Below are 16,571 nucleotides of genomic sequence, written 5' to 3'. Positions count from 1 at the left end.
CCCGGGGCGCGCCGCCGCTGCGCGCCGCCGCCGCCACCGCCCGCCCGTCCGCCGGCCTCCAGCGCCACCCGCTGGCGGCGCGGGAGATGGCGGCGGCTCCGCGGGGTCGGCCCGGGGTGACGGCCCCCGACGGTGGCGCGAAGCGGTGCGGAGAGGCGCGGAGCGGGGAGAGCCACCACTGCGCCCGGCGCCACTGCAGCCACCAGCGGCACCGGGAGCGGGCGGAGAGGCGGTGGGGCCGGCGGGGCTCGTTCTCCCCGCCCGGCCGCCGGAGAGCCCTGTGTGCTACGCTTTGTGCCCGTTTTCTGCTCCGGGCGAGGCTTATTTACACCAGTTTACAAACCCTACATGATACCTCCTCGGATGCTGGCAACGCATATGTCCATTTTATAGATTTTTTGTTTAATTTTTTTTTTTTTTGTCCCACCCTTTTTTTCCGTACCAGAGGTCTCGAGAGGCACCCGGGTCCTGCCGATCTGCAATGGCAGGTAGCTATAAAAGATAAAAATCGTGCAACATTTTTCCTACTAGGGGGTCAAATTCCAGGCGGCTTTACGGCCGTCGTTATTTTTCCACATCTCGGAAAAAGCATAAAAATTTCAAAATAAAGAAAAAAGAAACACAACCACAAACTCTAAATGCAGCGGTAGCCATTTTGCATTAGTATTTTCTAGATTTGGCTTTTAAAATATTTAGAGTAGTAACCCAAAATGTGCTGCCTTCCAAACAATAGAGCCTTGATGCGTATACAAGTGGATTTGTACATAGTTTCACACGCACACTCACGCACACACAATATAATATAGAGATATATAACCTATATATTAGTCAATATTTTCACTGCGCTTATTTTCCGTATACAGAACGCGAAGTGGAAGCATTTTATGGCAGTTACTTTTATTTAGATTACCTATCTTTTAATTTTTTTTCCCCCAGTGCTAAGAAATGAGAGTGCGAATTAAAATACCACAAAAACGGGATAGAAGATCCCCGGGTTAATATGTCAGACACATTTTTAAAAATAAACAAAGAAAAAGAAGATGGAAGATCGACCCAATCCCACGAAGCCGCAAGAAATATAGTCCATAATTCAAAGCCCCTTCGGTGTAGAGCTACGCTCACCGAAACCTCAGTGTAAGCTCAACGGGAAACACAGAAATTCGCCCGCTTCTAAACCTCTCCCTGGCTTCCTCTGAAGTTTAACGCCGAGTTTTTCCTTTAGTACTAGTAGTGCATATTAGGCAGTTTAGCGGCATTTAAAAAAAAATCTCCCTGCAATTCACCTTCGCTTTAGCTGCAAGTTTATACCTAGGGCTTTACACAACGATTTTTTTTTACGATTTATCTCCTTTTTGCTATTTAAATATCTTACACATGCGTAAAATTTTTTTTTTCCTCCCCTGCAGACCATAAGCTACCAAACACAGCATAACAACACAGCCCGACGTAGCAGGAGCTAACAAAAACATAAACCTAAGATTTTCTAAAATCCTTCATATTTCTGCAATATGAACAATTCTATGAACAAATCACTCGCTTTTCTCTTCTCACACAGGCACGCCAGGGACACTCACCCACATACAGACGCTCACCTCAAATGTTTAAAAATCTGGGCCATTTCTACAGTAGTTTTAAGCAATGCCATCTGCACTTTGGAAGGGTCGTTATATACATACATGCCTGTAGCTCGAAAGCTAGGACTTCCACATATATTAGAGTTACAGATGATTGCAAATGTACATATTTTAACCAAGTCTTTTGGGAATTAATAGACTGTGACAAACCTATCGGATTTTAGTAGCAGAAGGAACACAAGGTAAATAGTAATAGTAATAGTAAGCGCTAAGGAAAGGCCTGGTAGCGTTTATTAAATGTGGTTCTACTCCCCTGACTTTTCCTCTGTTTCTTCGCTGTTGGGCTGTGTGGAATTTATGAATTTGTTTTCCTTTTTCCATTTCATCCGCCTGTTTTGAAACCATATTTTAATCTGGCGTTCAGTAAGGCAGAGAGCGTTTGCAATCTCAATACGTCGTCTTCGGGTTAAGTATCTGTTAAAATGAAATTCCTTCTCTAACTCTAGCGTTTGGTATCTGGTGTAAGTTTGCCTCCCTCGTCTCCCATGAGTTCCATATACTGTACCTGTAGAAGTAAAGACAAAATGATCGCATTGGACAGGGCCCAGTGATTTCATACCAGAAAGAACGGTTAGCATATTCTGCCTCCTTTTGCAGGCACAATCACGGGGCGGCGGGGAGGGGGGGGGGCGCTTGCGGGGGGAGGGCTGCTCTGATTTCCTGGAGGTTCCCCCACCTCTTTTTCCTTTTCTTGTGCCTGACTAGCTGTAGATACGGATGTGCAGTGGGCTTAGGGTGGTGGGGTGACTAGGATATAAAGAGGCTTTAATGTGGACCTAGCGAAAGTGAAGTAGGTAGCACCCATGTGAATCGCTAAGCAGTGGCTTCCCTCTGCATGTTGAGAGCCTGTGTGCGCGCACACACATACACACGTGTGCGATCCGGGGAGCTGCACGCATGTGTGTGTGTGTGCAGGCATATGCGAGTGTGTTTACACAAACACACTCTATTGCCAATGGCTGTGACTACAGAGGGTCTGTAATTTAAGTATAATTATAGACATCAGCTAAAGATCATAGAAGAGCCTTTGCCATTTGCTCCGGAATTTATTGCCCTCGAAGGCAAAGCAGCATTAGAATAGTCTTGCTAAAAGTTTAACTTTCCAAAAAATAAATTAGACCCACAGTCCAGCAAACATAAACTCGGGAGGAGGGGAGTCATTAGCAAACTCTGGAAGTAAACGTCTGAATATGGGATTATTAAATATAAGTACCACCCCAGTACAACCCTCCCCACCCCCCCAGCACCACTCCTGGACAGAATAGTTCAATTATGTGAAGTTCACTTGTAAGTCAGAGAAAATCGGCGGTGCCATGGAAGTGCGCCCACGGCCCCAGAAACGTGCTCTCAATATCCAATACTTACAAGCTAATGAGCTGGGGGAGGGGGGTGAGGAGGAACGTGCCACAAATGCATAGGATCCTCAATACAGAGGGCATATTCCCTGCATCACTCTCTGACAAGGAAGAAGAGGAGGAGAAGCTTTGGGGTGGCTTTAGGAACGTGGTAAAACTGCACTGCTCGTTTTTTATTCCTTTTTTTTTTTTTTTTCTGCTTCCTAAGGATTCCTCAGTAACTTTCACCAGTGAATCCACAAGCTGGGGTCTCGGCCACCGTTCCCAGGGTGCCAATGTGCCAGGTCTAAAATAACCTGTGAAGGCGTCATGTTACACATTGCACTGAAGGAACCGTGTCCCCCCAGAAGCCTGGACATTGTCTAAGAACCAACCAACCAAAAAAAAATTATTCAGGAAAGAAACTTTTCCTTCCTTCCCCCCACCCCTCCTCCTTGATTGCATCGAAATGCCTTACCAGCGCAGGAGTTCATCCGCTGCATCCAGGGGTAAACAGGGCTCGTGTACTTCCGGTCGGTGCCTTCGTCATTTACAATTTTGGCTTGGACTCCGCTGGATTTGTACTGTTGATCAGGAGAAAAATGCAGGTAGTCCCCGGGCCCCCTCTGTTTGCCACTGCCGGAGGGAGAGGCGCTACTAATTTCCTTTTCCGAATAAAAACAAGAGGCTCCGTACTCATAGGAAGCCCGATTGCAAGCAATGACGGTGTTGGACTGTTGGTAGAAACAAGGTGAGGTGTAAGTCTTGTCTTGCAGGCTGCTTGCCCCGTACGAAGCCGGAAAATGCCTGAGAGCATCGTAGCCCGCCGGGTAAAGGGGGATCTGCCCGAGGAAAGAGTCTTGGCCCCCGGGCAGGCTCCCCGGGAAAGTGGGATTCACGAAATAGGAACTCATTTGCTCTCCCCCTCTCCCGGACCGTGATTTGTTGTGTATTAGTACATCTGGCGATAACTATTAGGAGTCATCGAAGTGGTTTGTTTCTGGATGGCCGAGCGCCAAAAGCGACAGCAGAAAATAGGAGCAGCTGACGGCGGGGCGGCCAATGGGAGCGCGCGCGGCGCCCGCTCCCCCGGGGCCGCCGCCACCGCGCCGCCAACTTACCGGCAGCCCCGGCCCCTCCGCGCCGCCCCGCGCAGCCCCGCGCAACGCCGCGCAACCACGCGGGGACCGGCCGCGCCCCCGAGGCGGCACCGCCCCTCCGGAGGAAAAATATTCCAATAATAAGGAAAGTAATATTATTAATAATAGTAATTATTCCCGGCAGAAGCAGGCAGCGCGGGCAGGGTGACAGTGGCGGACGGGTCACCCCCCCGCCCCGGCCGCCGGAGGTGTGTGTAGGGGGGCGACCTTAAAAGTTGGTGGCCCCACGGCAGGCGCGTCTGCCCCGAGGGAGCTGCGCAACCCCGTGGGCAGGGCGGGCAAGCCGCCCCCGACTCTTCGACGGAGGAGACAGTGGAGGATGCTGTGGAGGGAAAGTTTGGAGCGGAGTGAGCAAGTGATATGGGGAGCGGAGAGCCGCTCAGCGCGGAGCGGGGGCGGTCCGGTCTCTCCATTTTCCCACCGCTATGCCATAACCGCATCCAGGGGTGAAGCTGACGCTTCCCTTCGGAGCTCGGGGACCCTGCCCCGGCGCCCAACCCAGCTTTTGTGAGAGAGGTTAACATGTCCTGCGCGGAAGAGATCTCGTATCTTAATGAACATACCCATAATTACCGCGGAGGTTGTGGCTGGGGCAGGAAACGGTGGCCTTCTGGGGAGGGGGATTTTTCTTTTGCACCAAGTGCCTGAGAAGGCCCCGGGAAGAGCTGGGTGGACTCCCGGCGCCCCCCGAGCAGCTCAGATAAAGTTCCACGTGTCTCTTCTCCCCAAGTCCCCCCCCACCAGAATCGAGACGAGGGAATTAAACATTCAAATTCGAGAACGAGCCAGTAAGACTATTCCTAATTAATACAGCCCTGCTAATGAGTCAGCAGAAACCAATCGGTTTCGTTGTTGCTCCGAATGATTTGACTAAACGGGGATGTGTGTCTTTAAGAGGGGAAAAATACATGAAACAAACATTTCCACCTTCATTTTTCAACATGGCAGTTACCCCATAGCGGAAATATAATTCTTGGCTCAGTAACAGTAACATCAGTAACAGTTTCGTCAGTAACAATGCTGATGAATTTCGCTGAGGCTCTTTTAATTCAGCCGTAACCCTGCAGTTCCTGGAGATAACATGATGTTGTTCCTTCCAAGCTGTGTTTACTAATAATCCGTGCCCATTACAACAGATTGAATAGCCAAATTTAAACGCAATTTGACGGAAAGTGACATTCGTATCAGCCTCGTTTCCTAAAGTAGCTTTCAAAGGAGAGTTTTGTTGTTGAGAGCCTATTCGCCTCATTTCCGGGGGCAGATTACGATACCTATAAAACAGTAGTGAGTTAAAACATCTCTCCACAATAGTTTGTATTGTTCACAGTCTCAGCTGGACTTTCACATTCAGATGTTGATGGCCTCCAATTTTTTTTGTCAACTTCCTTAACCTCTTCAGCCTGGTTAATCCATAAACACACCTGGTAGAATTACAGCTCACTAGCTGCATACTTTGGGAGGTCATTTCAGAAACGTGTATTTCCTGAAACTCAGCCTTCTCCAGAAGAAGGTTTTTTTTTTTTTCCTACGCAGTGCGAATAAAGTAAAAAAAAAAAAAGCAGTGAACACCAGCAAACAAGCACAAAAAACGCTAAATACAAAGAGTAGATTTTCAGCAACATAGGTCAGAACGAAAACGCATAGTGAAAGATGAATACTCGGGGCAGGCGAAACCCACCGGCCCTGTTTTAAAAAGTTGTGACCAGAGGGTCTTTTCTTTGAAGCCATCACATAGCGACCAAAATTTTTAAAAATACATATCTCCAGGCTTACTCATATTTACATTTTACAGCATCGCTTACGGATTGAATTGGGTTTTTTCCTCTCCTTTTCTTTTTTGTTTCTTTCCTCTTTTCCAAGTTATTGTTTGCGTCCTGTCGAAAGTCTGATCACAGGCAGCAAAAAAAAACATTTATTCGTTGATCCCACAATTTAAAAGGAATGAAATCTGCACGTTTGCCTCACTGGGTCGTGTTAGAGTAGTTACAGTGACAGCTAAACAATCTGCACTGCCATCTCCGCTTCAGTCACATTCAGGCGTCCTCTCCGCTCCTCCCCCTACCCCCAGAAAACCCCGAATTACAATAATCTGTTCCCCTCGAGCCCTGCCAGGGAAGTGCCCTGCCAGGACACATTTCGCAGCAGTTTCCCTTCACCATTCCCCCCTCCAGGAAAGCAAAAAGCCAGCTGCTCCATTTTGCCATCGCAACAAAGTAACACTTTTCGATACCCATGTATTTCATCCGCCTTTTATTTGTTTTCGGAATTCTCCGCACCCCCAACACCTCCTCCGCCAAACACTTCACCTTCATCCTGCCGTCGAAAACCCAACCGGCAAGCCCAGCCACCCTGGGATACAGGTGCGGGGCAATTACCCTCTTAAGCTTAAAAGCCTCCTTCTCCTCGTATATAAAACCACTTACGAATCCTTCTCATGCTCGGCAGCGTCACCAAAACCAATCTTTAACTAATAGCTCCTAATCCAAACAGTTTGAGCAAGGCGAACCGTTGTTTAGACTGGCGAGGTATCGGGAGCCTGGCCGAGGGGACGCGGGCGGGTCCTCCCCGGCCATCTCCCACAGTGATATTTTACATTTGACACACACCGAGGTACACGCGGAGGGGAAGGGGAGGGGGCAGAGCCGGCCCTGCCGGGATATCTTGCTCGGAGGCGAGCTCCGATGCTCCCGTAGGAAGGGTAGGCCGGATTTCTTATTTTTCTTTTCTTTTGCCTTTTTTTTTTTCTTCATCTCTTATTTGGACTTCCCCCGAGCAGCGCAGGGTCCCGGCGCTACCCTTTCCCGGGGCAGCGAGGGCCGCTCCGCGCCCGCCTCCGCTGTTTCGCCACGCCGTGGCAGCACTGAGCACCCGCGGCCCCGCAATAAATAATCCGGCGCTCACTGCAGCTCCAGTCCGGCAGATACCGCAATGCAATGCAAATGCAATGCTTTATCAGCCCGGCAGCACAAGCAGAGCCGGAGCCAACATTTAAAGCACACCGAGCCGCTCATTCGCCATGAGGAGGCGGGAGCGGAGCCGGCCGGCGGCGGTGGGGGGGTCTCGGAGGCGCCGTCCCCGGGGCCCCGTCTCCCCCATCGGCACACACCGCGGGGCACCAGCCTTCCAGTCACCGCTTCCCCGCCCCACCGCCGCACCATAACAGTCACAACAAGGAGAGACAAGGGGAAAAAAAAAAAAAAAAAGCTCCGTCTCCGGCACTGAAATCGGTTTAGCCGCTGCAAAGCCCACTCCGCACAACCGAGGCGCACAAACCGCCCACGCCGGAAAGCGCCGGGAACGCTGTTCCGAGGGACCCACGGCACGAGGATTTTGCAGACTGATAAAGATCTGATAAAGAAAATCAAAAGCACATTCGCGCTGTTTCCCTCCCGTCTAGAAATAACCTTTCCCCTGGATATGCCAGGAGAGCCAGGAGACATTGTGCTGATTGCTTTTTTTTTTTTTTCCGAAACAGTAAAAAATAAATTACATCTAAATTTCAGCTGCCGCAAATGAACTTTAAGTTAATGCTGCCAAATAAACATTTAATATTGGGGAGGGGAATTTTTTTTTGCCTTGTGCGGGGAAAAAAAAATCCCCTCGGATTGATGCTGCAAACCTGAATTGTTAGAAAATAGCCTGCATGTCACTGCAATCCCCTGGCAAATACAAACAGAAATAAACTTAGCGGAAAAAAACACGACGGCTTTCATGCTAAATAACAGAAAGTAGACATTTTATTTAGGCATATTTTTGCATGCATTGGTTAAATCGAAAACAACTGAGCTGCATCCACCTCCGTTTTTTGTTTAATTGCACATGTCTAATATTTAAACGTATTAAACCATGTTTCCCTGCTTACGCTAGTGTCATATACATTTCTCACCTTTTAGGTTCTGGCTCACAGGAGCCCCTGCGACTTTGACAGCTGTCGCTTTGGCTGCACAGGAGACGAATCGCCCTCCTTTTGGTGCCAGAAGAAGCAGGAAATTAGCCAGGTTGCAAGTTGAAAATCTGCCACGCCAGTGCTTTGAATCCAATATGCCACACCTTCCAGCGGGGGAACTGGAAATTGCCATCCCGGATCTGTGTTCTAGGCGGCTGCTTATGCCGAACCTCCGCACACTTGGTTCACTATTGCCTTACAAAGAACAAATGAAATGGGGATTGAAAGCCAGAGAGATCCGAAGCAGGACAGAGCTCAGCAAAAGAATGCGGCTCTATTCTCGCAAGGGAAATTATAAAAAAGTTCATGTTCACGGTTACCATCCACATGACCGACAACGACCAATGGAAAAACCGAACAACTCATAAAGTTGTATTGCAAAGTTGTAAATTTTCATAAACAACAACGGATTTATGGCCTTTTCCTCATCACTAAGAAGAGGCAGGTCTTAGAGAGGCGCCATCTTACCACAGAGGCAGCGCTGGAGTTTTTTTTAAAGACCTGGAGTTTGTACTAATTTTATTAAAATTACAATTAGTACGTTAACCAGGACGGAATGTAGTAGAAAAAGGGAACTTCCGCGCAAATGATTCCCTGGCTCTACCTGTATTTACCCGGCCGAATAAAGGGACACTTCGGGCGAGATTTATTTTATTTTATTTTTTAAAAAAAAAAAAAAAAAGTAGATCTTCTTGACGTTATATAGTACCTGGCATAAATGATACATTTGCTAAAGTGGGTCGATTTTTCCCCTTTTTGATGCACCCGCTCCCTGAAAGCCGCACGCGCAAGCCACATACGTCCCCGATAAGATCATTTATACTTGGAAGTTTTGCATAGCACTTTCTGTTCATTACCAAATATTATTTCATTGCGTGTGATTTTTGCTTGGTCGCTTGCCGCCTGGACTGGGGTTATGATTTCAAGAGGACACGGGAACCCGGTGGAAGGAAGCCCTCCCATACAGAAGGCTTTCCGCTTTATTAATCAACTGCACTAGGGGGAAGAAAAAAATCGAGATACAGAAATTGACTGATTATTATCAATTCATCACCTTGGAATTTTTTGTCTGATTACGAAAAAAAACCCCAACCCTATATAGTCTAATTTCTTTATTTATCTGTGTAATTTATTTTAATGCTCCTTTCAAACTGTTTCCTAATAAAGAAACACAATTCATTGTCAACAAGCATATTTATTTTCTGTGTAACATAAAACACATTTATCGTGGGAGATACTTGAACACGGTATCACTTCCAAAGAGAGTTCACATACATTATTTTTTTTCCACTTCCAATACTTACACGGCATATCCAAATGTTCACAACGAACACATCGAAACACATTGTAACATACAATTTTTGAATAAACTTTAGCCAAACCTTCAAGACGGATTTATACAGAGTTCTTAACAATACATCATGCTACAAAGTTTCCAAATCAATTACATACTTCCCAATTTATGACATGATCTTACAAATGAGTTCCAAGACGAATATAAATGACAAAAAAAAAAAAGTTCCAATATACAGTATCTGCTATCGTAGGAAAATTCACGGTATTATGTATTAACACCTTCGGATAATCAGGACAAACAATTGTGTTTGTTTAACGGTGGTTACATGGCCATTTAAATTTACTTTTCAAATAACAGTTTCCGCTATATTAAGTAAGATCAGCCTAGAGTAGGAAAACGGCCTATAGCAGAGGCAGCCGAAGGTAAAAGCCAATGGGCGATGTTAAACCGCTTTGTACAATATTGGCGTGTGTTTGCTTCCTCACTCGAAATAGTAAAGAATCGAGAACAAAGATATATTGCAGCATATGGTTTTCATTTATAATTGCTTTGGAATAAATATATTATTTTAAATTTAAATATATTCAGCCTTTTCGGTACCAAATTCTATACCAAAGCTATTGATGCGTGCTTTTCAAACGACTACACTTACATTTCTAAAAGCATTTCGCGATTCACATTAGTAATGTTATCTTATTTTCACTACTAAAATACAGTATACTTTCGAAGATAGGTAGGCGGAGCAAGATATATAGGTAGTCTTGAAAATAGGTAGTACAAATCATTGCTGTAGATTGTAGTGGTTTGTGGAACAACTTTTTTTCCCCCTTACTTGCTGTTTAAGCTTTTGTTAGTGTAACTGTTAGTTATAATACTTTTCTAACAATTTAAAAAAAAAAAAAAAAAAAAGAGAAGTGCAGAGCTACTTATTCAAAATTAGGTAGTTTTTCATAATGTGAGCCTAATGCACTTTTCCCCTTACACGTGATTTGGACTATTGAGTCAGGTAGTCACTTCGGAAGGTCATGGTTTACTATCTGTGCAAGCAGTAGTTCTCTCACTGAAATGTCCCCTGGACAAACCCACCCAGGTTTGGATGAACGGAAAACAAAAGGATTGTAGGATGCTCTTAGGCGATATTACCGAAAGATTCGGTACAGGGCAGGTTTGAGAGTACGGGAGAGTGGAGAGAAGGCTGGAAAACCACCGTAATAAACGTTTTCATGTTTGCAAATGCTCGGTTGCAAGATGATTATTAAAGGGAACTCTTTTTTTTAATAAAATCTGTGAGTCTTTTTTTCTTCTTCTTTTCTTTAAAGGGAGCTTTTCCAACTGTCATGTGCATACATTATACTAAGAGATCACTTCCTCGAGTGGGACTCTTTAGTCCTCCTCCTCTTCGTCTTCTTCCACTTTCTCGACAGAGGCTGCTGCTGACGTGGGCTCGTTGGGAGCCGGGGTGCTGGAGCTCTCCTCCTTGTGCTCCTTCTTCCACTTCATCCTCCGGTTTTGGAACCAGATTTTGATCTGCCTCTCCGTCAGGCAGAGGGCATGAGCGATCTCTATTCTCCGCCGCCGAGTCAGATAACGATTGAAGTGGAATTCCTTCTCCAGCTCCAGGGTCTGGTAGCGGGTGTAGGTCTGGCGCCCTCGCTTCCTATCTGGACCTGAAAGCAGGCACACACGGCCGGGGGTTAGGCAAGAAGAGAGGTGGAAAGTTTTCTCTCTTTCTTTTTTTTTTTTTTCTTATTTCTTGTGTTTGTTTTTTTTTCTTAATATTAGTATTTTTGAAATAAACAAAAAGTGGACGAGCGAGAGTGAATGATCCCTTCCTCTCACTTTCACCCGCCTCCCCACTTTGCCCTAACAAAGGCATTTCAGCCACACGACCTGCCCTGCTCAGGCAGGGCAAAAGTAAGTTGCTCGAAACCTAGAAAAAGTGGAGAGAAAGCATTCAGGAGAGGAGGTGGGGGAGGAAATTGCTTTTGGGAGGAGGAACTTTCCCCCCAGGCGATGTATTTCCCTAAAACCTTCCAGACTTTCGCAAGGGGAAATAAAAAACTGGAAGGCTGGGCTGTATTTATTTTATTTTAATGTCGGGGGCTCCCTCCACCACCCCACCCCGCTCCGCCTGGATCGTAAACAATACATCGCACTTAGCTCCAGAAGAGAGCTCTCTTTTTTCATACACTCTCCCCCCCCCCCCCGCCCCGGTTCCCTCCCCCCCCGCCTTGTTTTCCTGTTTAGTATATTTCTATAGATTCTTATCTCCGTGGAAAGGGCAGGGGGGGACGAGAGTGGCACATCTCGGCAACGTGGGCTGGCAAAGTCCTCAGCAGCCCGTCCCTCGCTCCTGAACGCCCCTCTCCCCTCCGCCTTCCCCAGCGACCGGGATTTTTTTTGCCCAACTTCGGCAGAGGACAGGGGAGACGCTTACCCGTGGGGGCTCTGGGAGCCCGCAGCCAACTCGCCACATTTCTATAGCAAACAGCGCAAATCAACTCAATGCTAAAATTCCATAGCAAATGGAGTTAAATAAATTTACGAGGCTAGAACCCATTAATTGGGCAATAAAAAGTTTTATGATACTCATTTACATACAATGCCACGGGCTTTCTACGCAATGGCGCCTCGGCTATAATTAAAACCATAAAGGCTGTGCTGACAGTAATTCTGGCGACATGCTTTGCCTGGCTGCCACGGCTCCAAGCCCTCTCCGCTTGCCCCTACCTGAAGACCTCATCCAGGGGTATATCCGGAAATTAGGCTCAGCCTGGTTGTGCAGGTTGCTTTCCTCCGCTTTCTCACAGCTGGGTTTGGTTAGCTCATTGCAGAGGACGGGAATGTTCTGATCAAAAGAGGAACAATGCAGGTTGTAGGCATCAGAGCCCAGGCTGTATCCGGAAGAGAACGGGCTTTGATATATGGTACTGTTCACATTGTACAAGCCGGGCATGGAGGAGGCGAAGGCACCCGCGCCTGGTCCATAGCCGCTTCTCTGGGAGTTGCTTGCAAAGGAGCAAGAAGTAGGCTCTGCATTTTGGAAAAGAGAAGCCCCCGCCGTATATTTGCTAAAAAGCGCATTCACATAATACGAAGAGCTCATAATTTTGACCTGTGATTTGTTGTCCGGCAGGCTTCAGTGTCGGTTTTACGAGGTAGCGTGATATATGATAACATTACACCCCCAGATTTACACCAAACCCCATTTTCTTTTGGACTGAGCTGCCTCGAGCACGTGACCGGTCATATGACGCCGCCCGCCAATCCCCGCCCGCCTCACAGGTGGTGCCGGACGCGGCCCGCCGGTACCCGGCCATGGACGGGCCGGGAGCGCCGCCGCTGCGCCCGGGAGCGCCCTCCAGCCGCCGCCGCCCGCCCCTCTCCCCCCGACGGCGCCGCCGCCGCGGGAGGGGAGGGCGCTCGGCCCCCCGGGAAGGACGCACGCATCATGTGGTCCTTTAGATGGAACCCGGTGGAGGGGGGAGAAAAAAAAAAATAAATAAAATATGAACTTCAAAGGATGTTGTTCGTCACTCCAGCGTTGCTTTCCGCAAGGAAAATAAGCTGGGGGAAGGAGGGATAACTCCGCAGCGTGGTTTATGGGGATACCCCCACGGCCGCCGGGCCCCGCCACGCCTGGTCCCCGTCGCACCGCCACCGGCTCCAACGGGCTGCCCAAGCCTTGAAAGTCAAGGCGACCCCTGGAGTGAGCCCCCCGGTTTACCTTCTAGGAAAAAAACAGTCACCCCATCCCAATCAAAAACAAAAACAAACAAAAAAACCCGGCGGGGACTCAGCTTTCAAGCCTTCAAAAGAAAAAAATTTATAAAGAAAAAAAGAAAAAAAAAAAAGCTGCTTTGAAGAAATCGCCTACAAATAGTTTTAAATCTCAGCCGCCTGCTTAATGCCCCTTTTGCCTTCCCGTCCTACCCACCTTATAGTCCTATGCGTGAGGCGGCAGCGGTACGCTCACATGACGGGGAACGTTGCTGCTTTTCTAAACACTGAGCGCCCCAACAATGCGAATGGCTCTCCATTGAGGATGCTGCACCATGCCCTTCCTTTAAACGGATCGTAAAATGAGTTTCCTTCCCTCAGACAGGGAGTCCTGGTAAAGACAGCTTTTACTGCCTGCCTGTATTGCACATCATAAACTGGAAGGAGCACAATGGAATTGCCCCGGAAATTCTCCTTTCAATTATAGTTTGGTGCCCCATGTACAAAGACTTTCTCACCAGTTAAAATTGTTCTTGGTGATATTTCGCACGGACCCTAAACTTTACGTTTTGTAAACGGGGGACACCCTCTCCCCCCACACTCACCTCCAACATACACACACTTTTTGGGACTCTTTATGCGCGGCTATTGCAGCCACATGAATATAGGTTATTGACAGAAGCTAGTAAATTCTTTAAAGCCAGATCCCCGAGATATTGATGCTTCAGAGCATGCAAATGTAGCGCTTATATGTAGATATTTACCAAACGTTAAGCACGTGAAAACGCAGTTATTATTCGCAAGCGTAAGGGGGAAGCTAGCGAAAGACACACACCGCCCCCCCCGCCCCGCTTCAGTTATTTCTTCCAATTCGCCAATATTAGACAATATCCCTGCGGTCGCAATCGCGATGTGGAACACGCCGGCAGAAGAGGCTGCTGGAAAGGAATAAAGGCCCAAAAAGTTAAACGAATGCGAAGCAAACAAGACGACGACTAAGAAGATCAAAGAGGCTGAAATAGATGACATTAGACCAATAAATTGCTCCTCTGGTGACAACATACCAAGACGCAAGAAGAAAGAAACAGCAAATATAACCAATGTCTAGACTAAAACACGGACAGTGTAGGACCGAATAGATTAGCTGGGTGGTTGCATTTCGAACTCTCTGATTCGGTACAATTTACAGGTTTATGTATTTTTATTTTCGTGCTCGTGTTTAATGCCGCCACCTTTTTTTTTTTATATATATATATTTTGCTCTCAGCTTTTTCCCTGCCAACCCTTAAGATTTCTCAAATGATCTTCACTGAATAAATCTTAAAAGGACCCCAGACACAGGTTTCCACCACCTTATTTACTTCCCCCACCCTCTGCGTGTTAGGCATAAAGCTGCCTATGAAAACAGCCTCTGAACTCTCTCGTTTTGTCGCACACAAATCCAGACTGGATCCCCGCGTCTGAAAACGCACTTTTTATTTGAATATATATTTTTTCTTTCAGTCGAGGAAACGGCGAAGGAATACAGATTGCAAGGTTTTGGTCACCACAATATTTTCACACACTTTAAAAATAATCCTCCAGGTGGGATTCATTGTTGTTGGTTTTTTTGTTTGTTGGTTGTTTGGTTGTTTTTTTTTGTGAGCTCTGGACTACCTCTCCTTGCCTTCTGAGCCTTCCGGGAAGTAAAAGGTAGTGATAAAACGGTTCTTATAAGTTAAAAGCGACCTGGGAGCACTACATGATTATGGGTTGTGTATTAACCAGTATCTTAATGTGGTTCATACTAGGGAGGATTTTGTTATTTTGGAATCTGTTCTTGTCGTAATTTATCCACAATTATAATGGAACATACTGTGCCAAGTTATTACTTAGTATGACGATGCATAAACACTTTAAAATTTCAATATCATTTTACTGCCCAAGGAAAAAAATTAATTAATCATAATAAGTTTAGCAGTGCCATTGTAGACAACTATTTTATAGGAAGGCTCTTGTTAGAAAGCAGGGAGTGGCTGTTATTCTTTATCCCTAGAAAGAATTAAATCTTTGAAACAGTGCGGGGGAAAATTAGCTCAGTGCTCACATTCCTTCCCGATCCTGAATTTCGATATAGAGATTGGCTTTGATTTAAGGAAATGTGAATAAAACGCAGAGAAAGTAGTTCTGTCACGGAGTACTATGCAGCTATCTGTTTACTTGTCTGGCTTTAACTTGAAAAATACAACATTTATACTTCAGCCCACATTTTATACTTCCTTTCCCCCGTCATTATTTTTCTTCCAATTACTTTTCCCTCCTCTCTTTTGTCAACTGCCATCTGAAAATACTCTACAATTCCCCTCTAAGCCTCATTCTCAAGACGCAAAAGCCAACAAAAGCAAAACGAAAAAAAAATATGAAAGCGACTCGAAGAACTCAAAATAGAAGGCGAGGAGAAGTTAGGAATGACTTTGAGAGACACGTCAAGTTTACAGAGTATCAGCCTGCTCGCATCTGCATCGTATAATGACAACGGGTCCCACAGAGCTGAAATTGCTGGGGATACAAGCAGGACTTTTTATTTGTATCAAAGACAGCTGTTAAGGAATTGCACTCCCCGGTAAATAATTTTCAAACGGGAGGTTTGCAGTACTGCCGTTTCCCCGCACGGTTGTGTCTCCAGCGACGCGGGGCAGAAAAGGGCATTGGAAAATCTGTCCCTTTGCACCCCACTCCGAGAGCGAAGCTTTTCGGGGGCTCTTCTCCCGGGCTGATCCAAGGAGAGATTCTTCCATCCTGCCAGAACTCTTCAGTTCTCCCTCTCTCCAAATATTTAATTTCTCACCAGCCTTTCGGGAGATCAGGGCTCCCTATTTGCAGGCTCAGAGCTTCGCCAAAGAAGGGCGAATATTTGGGGCAAGGGAAAGAGAAGCTGCCAGTTCAGTGACAGGGCTGCCTTCGTCTCTATTAGCTAATAACAAATGTCTCGGTGTTTTGAGAATAATAACGGCAGGGTATGTCCTCGGTGCAGAGCAAGCTTTACTTCTGCTATGAAAGCATGGAGCGTGGTCAAGCAGTAAATGCCACCCGAACCGTGCCCGGCGGCAGCGTGGCATCCCGCACCGCGCTCCTGCGATAAAGTGGCAAAAAAAATCCTCAAACCTATCGGCCTTTGTTAAAACCAAACCAGCGGTTCCAATGCCAGTTATGCTCCCATAAAAGTCGACATTTTAGGAGCTGTCGGGGAGGCGGCCAAGCGCTTGATGGCGGGCGGGCGGGCGCTCTTTCGCGGGGTCACAGCGCCACCTGCCGCCGCCCGGCTGATATCACCATCGCCACAACCGCCGCGACGGCCCCGTGGAGCCAGCGCCTCTGCCCGCCAGTGCACCGGGAAGATAAATGTCCACCTCCCAGCCTGGATTTAAGCAGGGGAAGGCCAATAAAAGGTTGTTATTTCCGCTCGCCCGCTTTATCTAAAACAGCCAGACAAAACAAATG

General features: G+C 47.0%; 3 protein-coding genes across 7 annotated transcripts in view; all 3 read right to left on the bottom strand.

Moving 5' to 3' along the window:
* Positions 1–8,144, bottom strand: part of HOXA3 (homeobox A3) — a 44,582-nt gene extending 36,438 nt beyond the window's left edge. For 2 of the 4 annotated variants that reach the window (XM_071805007.1, XM_071805009.1), the window contains exon 1: positions 8,015–8,144. The gene's annotated coding sequence lies outside the window, so the exon portion shown is untranslated. The remainder of the gene's footprint in view (positions 1–8,014) is intronic. The other 2 variants (XM_071805008.1, XM_071805010.1) reach the window with 2 other exon arrangements.
* Positions 873–8,152, bottom strand: HOXA6 (homeobox A6). Of its 2 annotated transcripts, XM_065830741.2 has the most exons (3): positions 8,015–8,152; positions 3,447–3,552; positions 873–2,139 (listed from the first exon to the last, which is right to left on the bottom strand). In XM_065830741.2, the coding sequence occupies exons 2-3, from the start codon at positions 3,469–3,471 to the stop codon at positions 1,880–1,882; spliced, it is 285 nt and encodes a 94-aa protein (XP_065686813.1). In that variant the 5' UTR covers positions 3,472–3,552; positions 8,015–8,152; the 3' UTR covers positions 873–1,879. The 2 variants fall into 2 exon arrangements, with proteins under 2 accessions (XP_065686813.1, XP_065686812.1); XM_065830740.2 differs by lacking the exon at positions 8,015–8,152 and having other exon boundaries at positions 3,447–4,110.
* A 1,097-nt stretch (positions 8,153–9,249) lies between these two features.
* HOXA7 (homeobox A7) lies at positions 9,250–12,656 on the bottom strand. Its single transcript, XM_065832522.2, has 2 exons — positions 12,102–12,656; positions 9,250–11,038 (listed from the first exon to the last, which is right to left on the bottom strand). Exons 1-2 carry the CDS (start codon positions 12,475–12,477, stop codon positions 10,755–10,757), a joined length of 660 nt encoding a protein of 219 aa, XP_065688594.1. The 5' UTR covers positions 12,478–12,656; the 3' UTR covers positions 9,250–10,754.
* Positions 12,657–16,571: the final 3,915 nt, after the last annotated feature.

This window comes from Patagioenas fasciata, chromosome 2 (assembly GCF_037038585.1).
Source record: "Patagioenas fasciata isolate bPatFas1 chromosome 2, bPatFas1.hap1, whole genome shotgun sequence".
NCBI lineage: Eukaryota > Metazoa > Chordata > Aves > Columbiformes > Columbidae > Patagioenas > Patagioenas fasciata.
The sequence above is the reverse complement of the archived record's forward strand: the minus strand, read 5'-3'. Positions and strand labels throughout refer to the sequence as shown.

Excerpts from the sequence above, each read along its gene's own strand:
- HOXA6 (XM_065830740.2), bottom strand. The coding sequence starts at position 3,882 with ATGAGTTCCTATTTCGTGAATCCCACTTTCCCGGGGAGCCTGCCCGGG. Across the intron at positions 2,140-3,446 it reads GCGGATGAACTCCTGCGCTG|GTACAGTATATGGAACTCAT; the intron begins GTAAGGCATTTC and ends TTACTTCTACAG.
- HOXA7 (XM_065832522.2), bottom strand. The coding sequence starts at position 12,477 with ATGAGCTCTTCGTATTATGTGAATGCGCTTTTTAGCAAATATACGGCG. Across the intron at positions 11,039-12,101 it reads CCCCTGGATGAGGTCTTCAG|GTCCAGATAGGAAGCGAGGG; the intron begins GTAGGGGCAAGC and ends GCCTGCTTTCAG.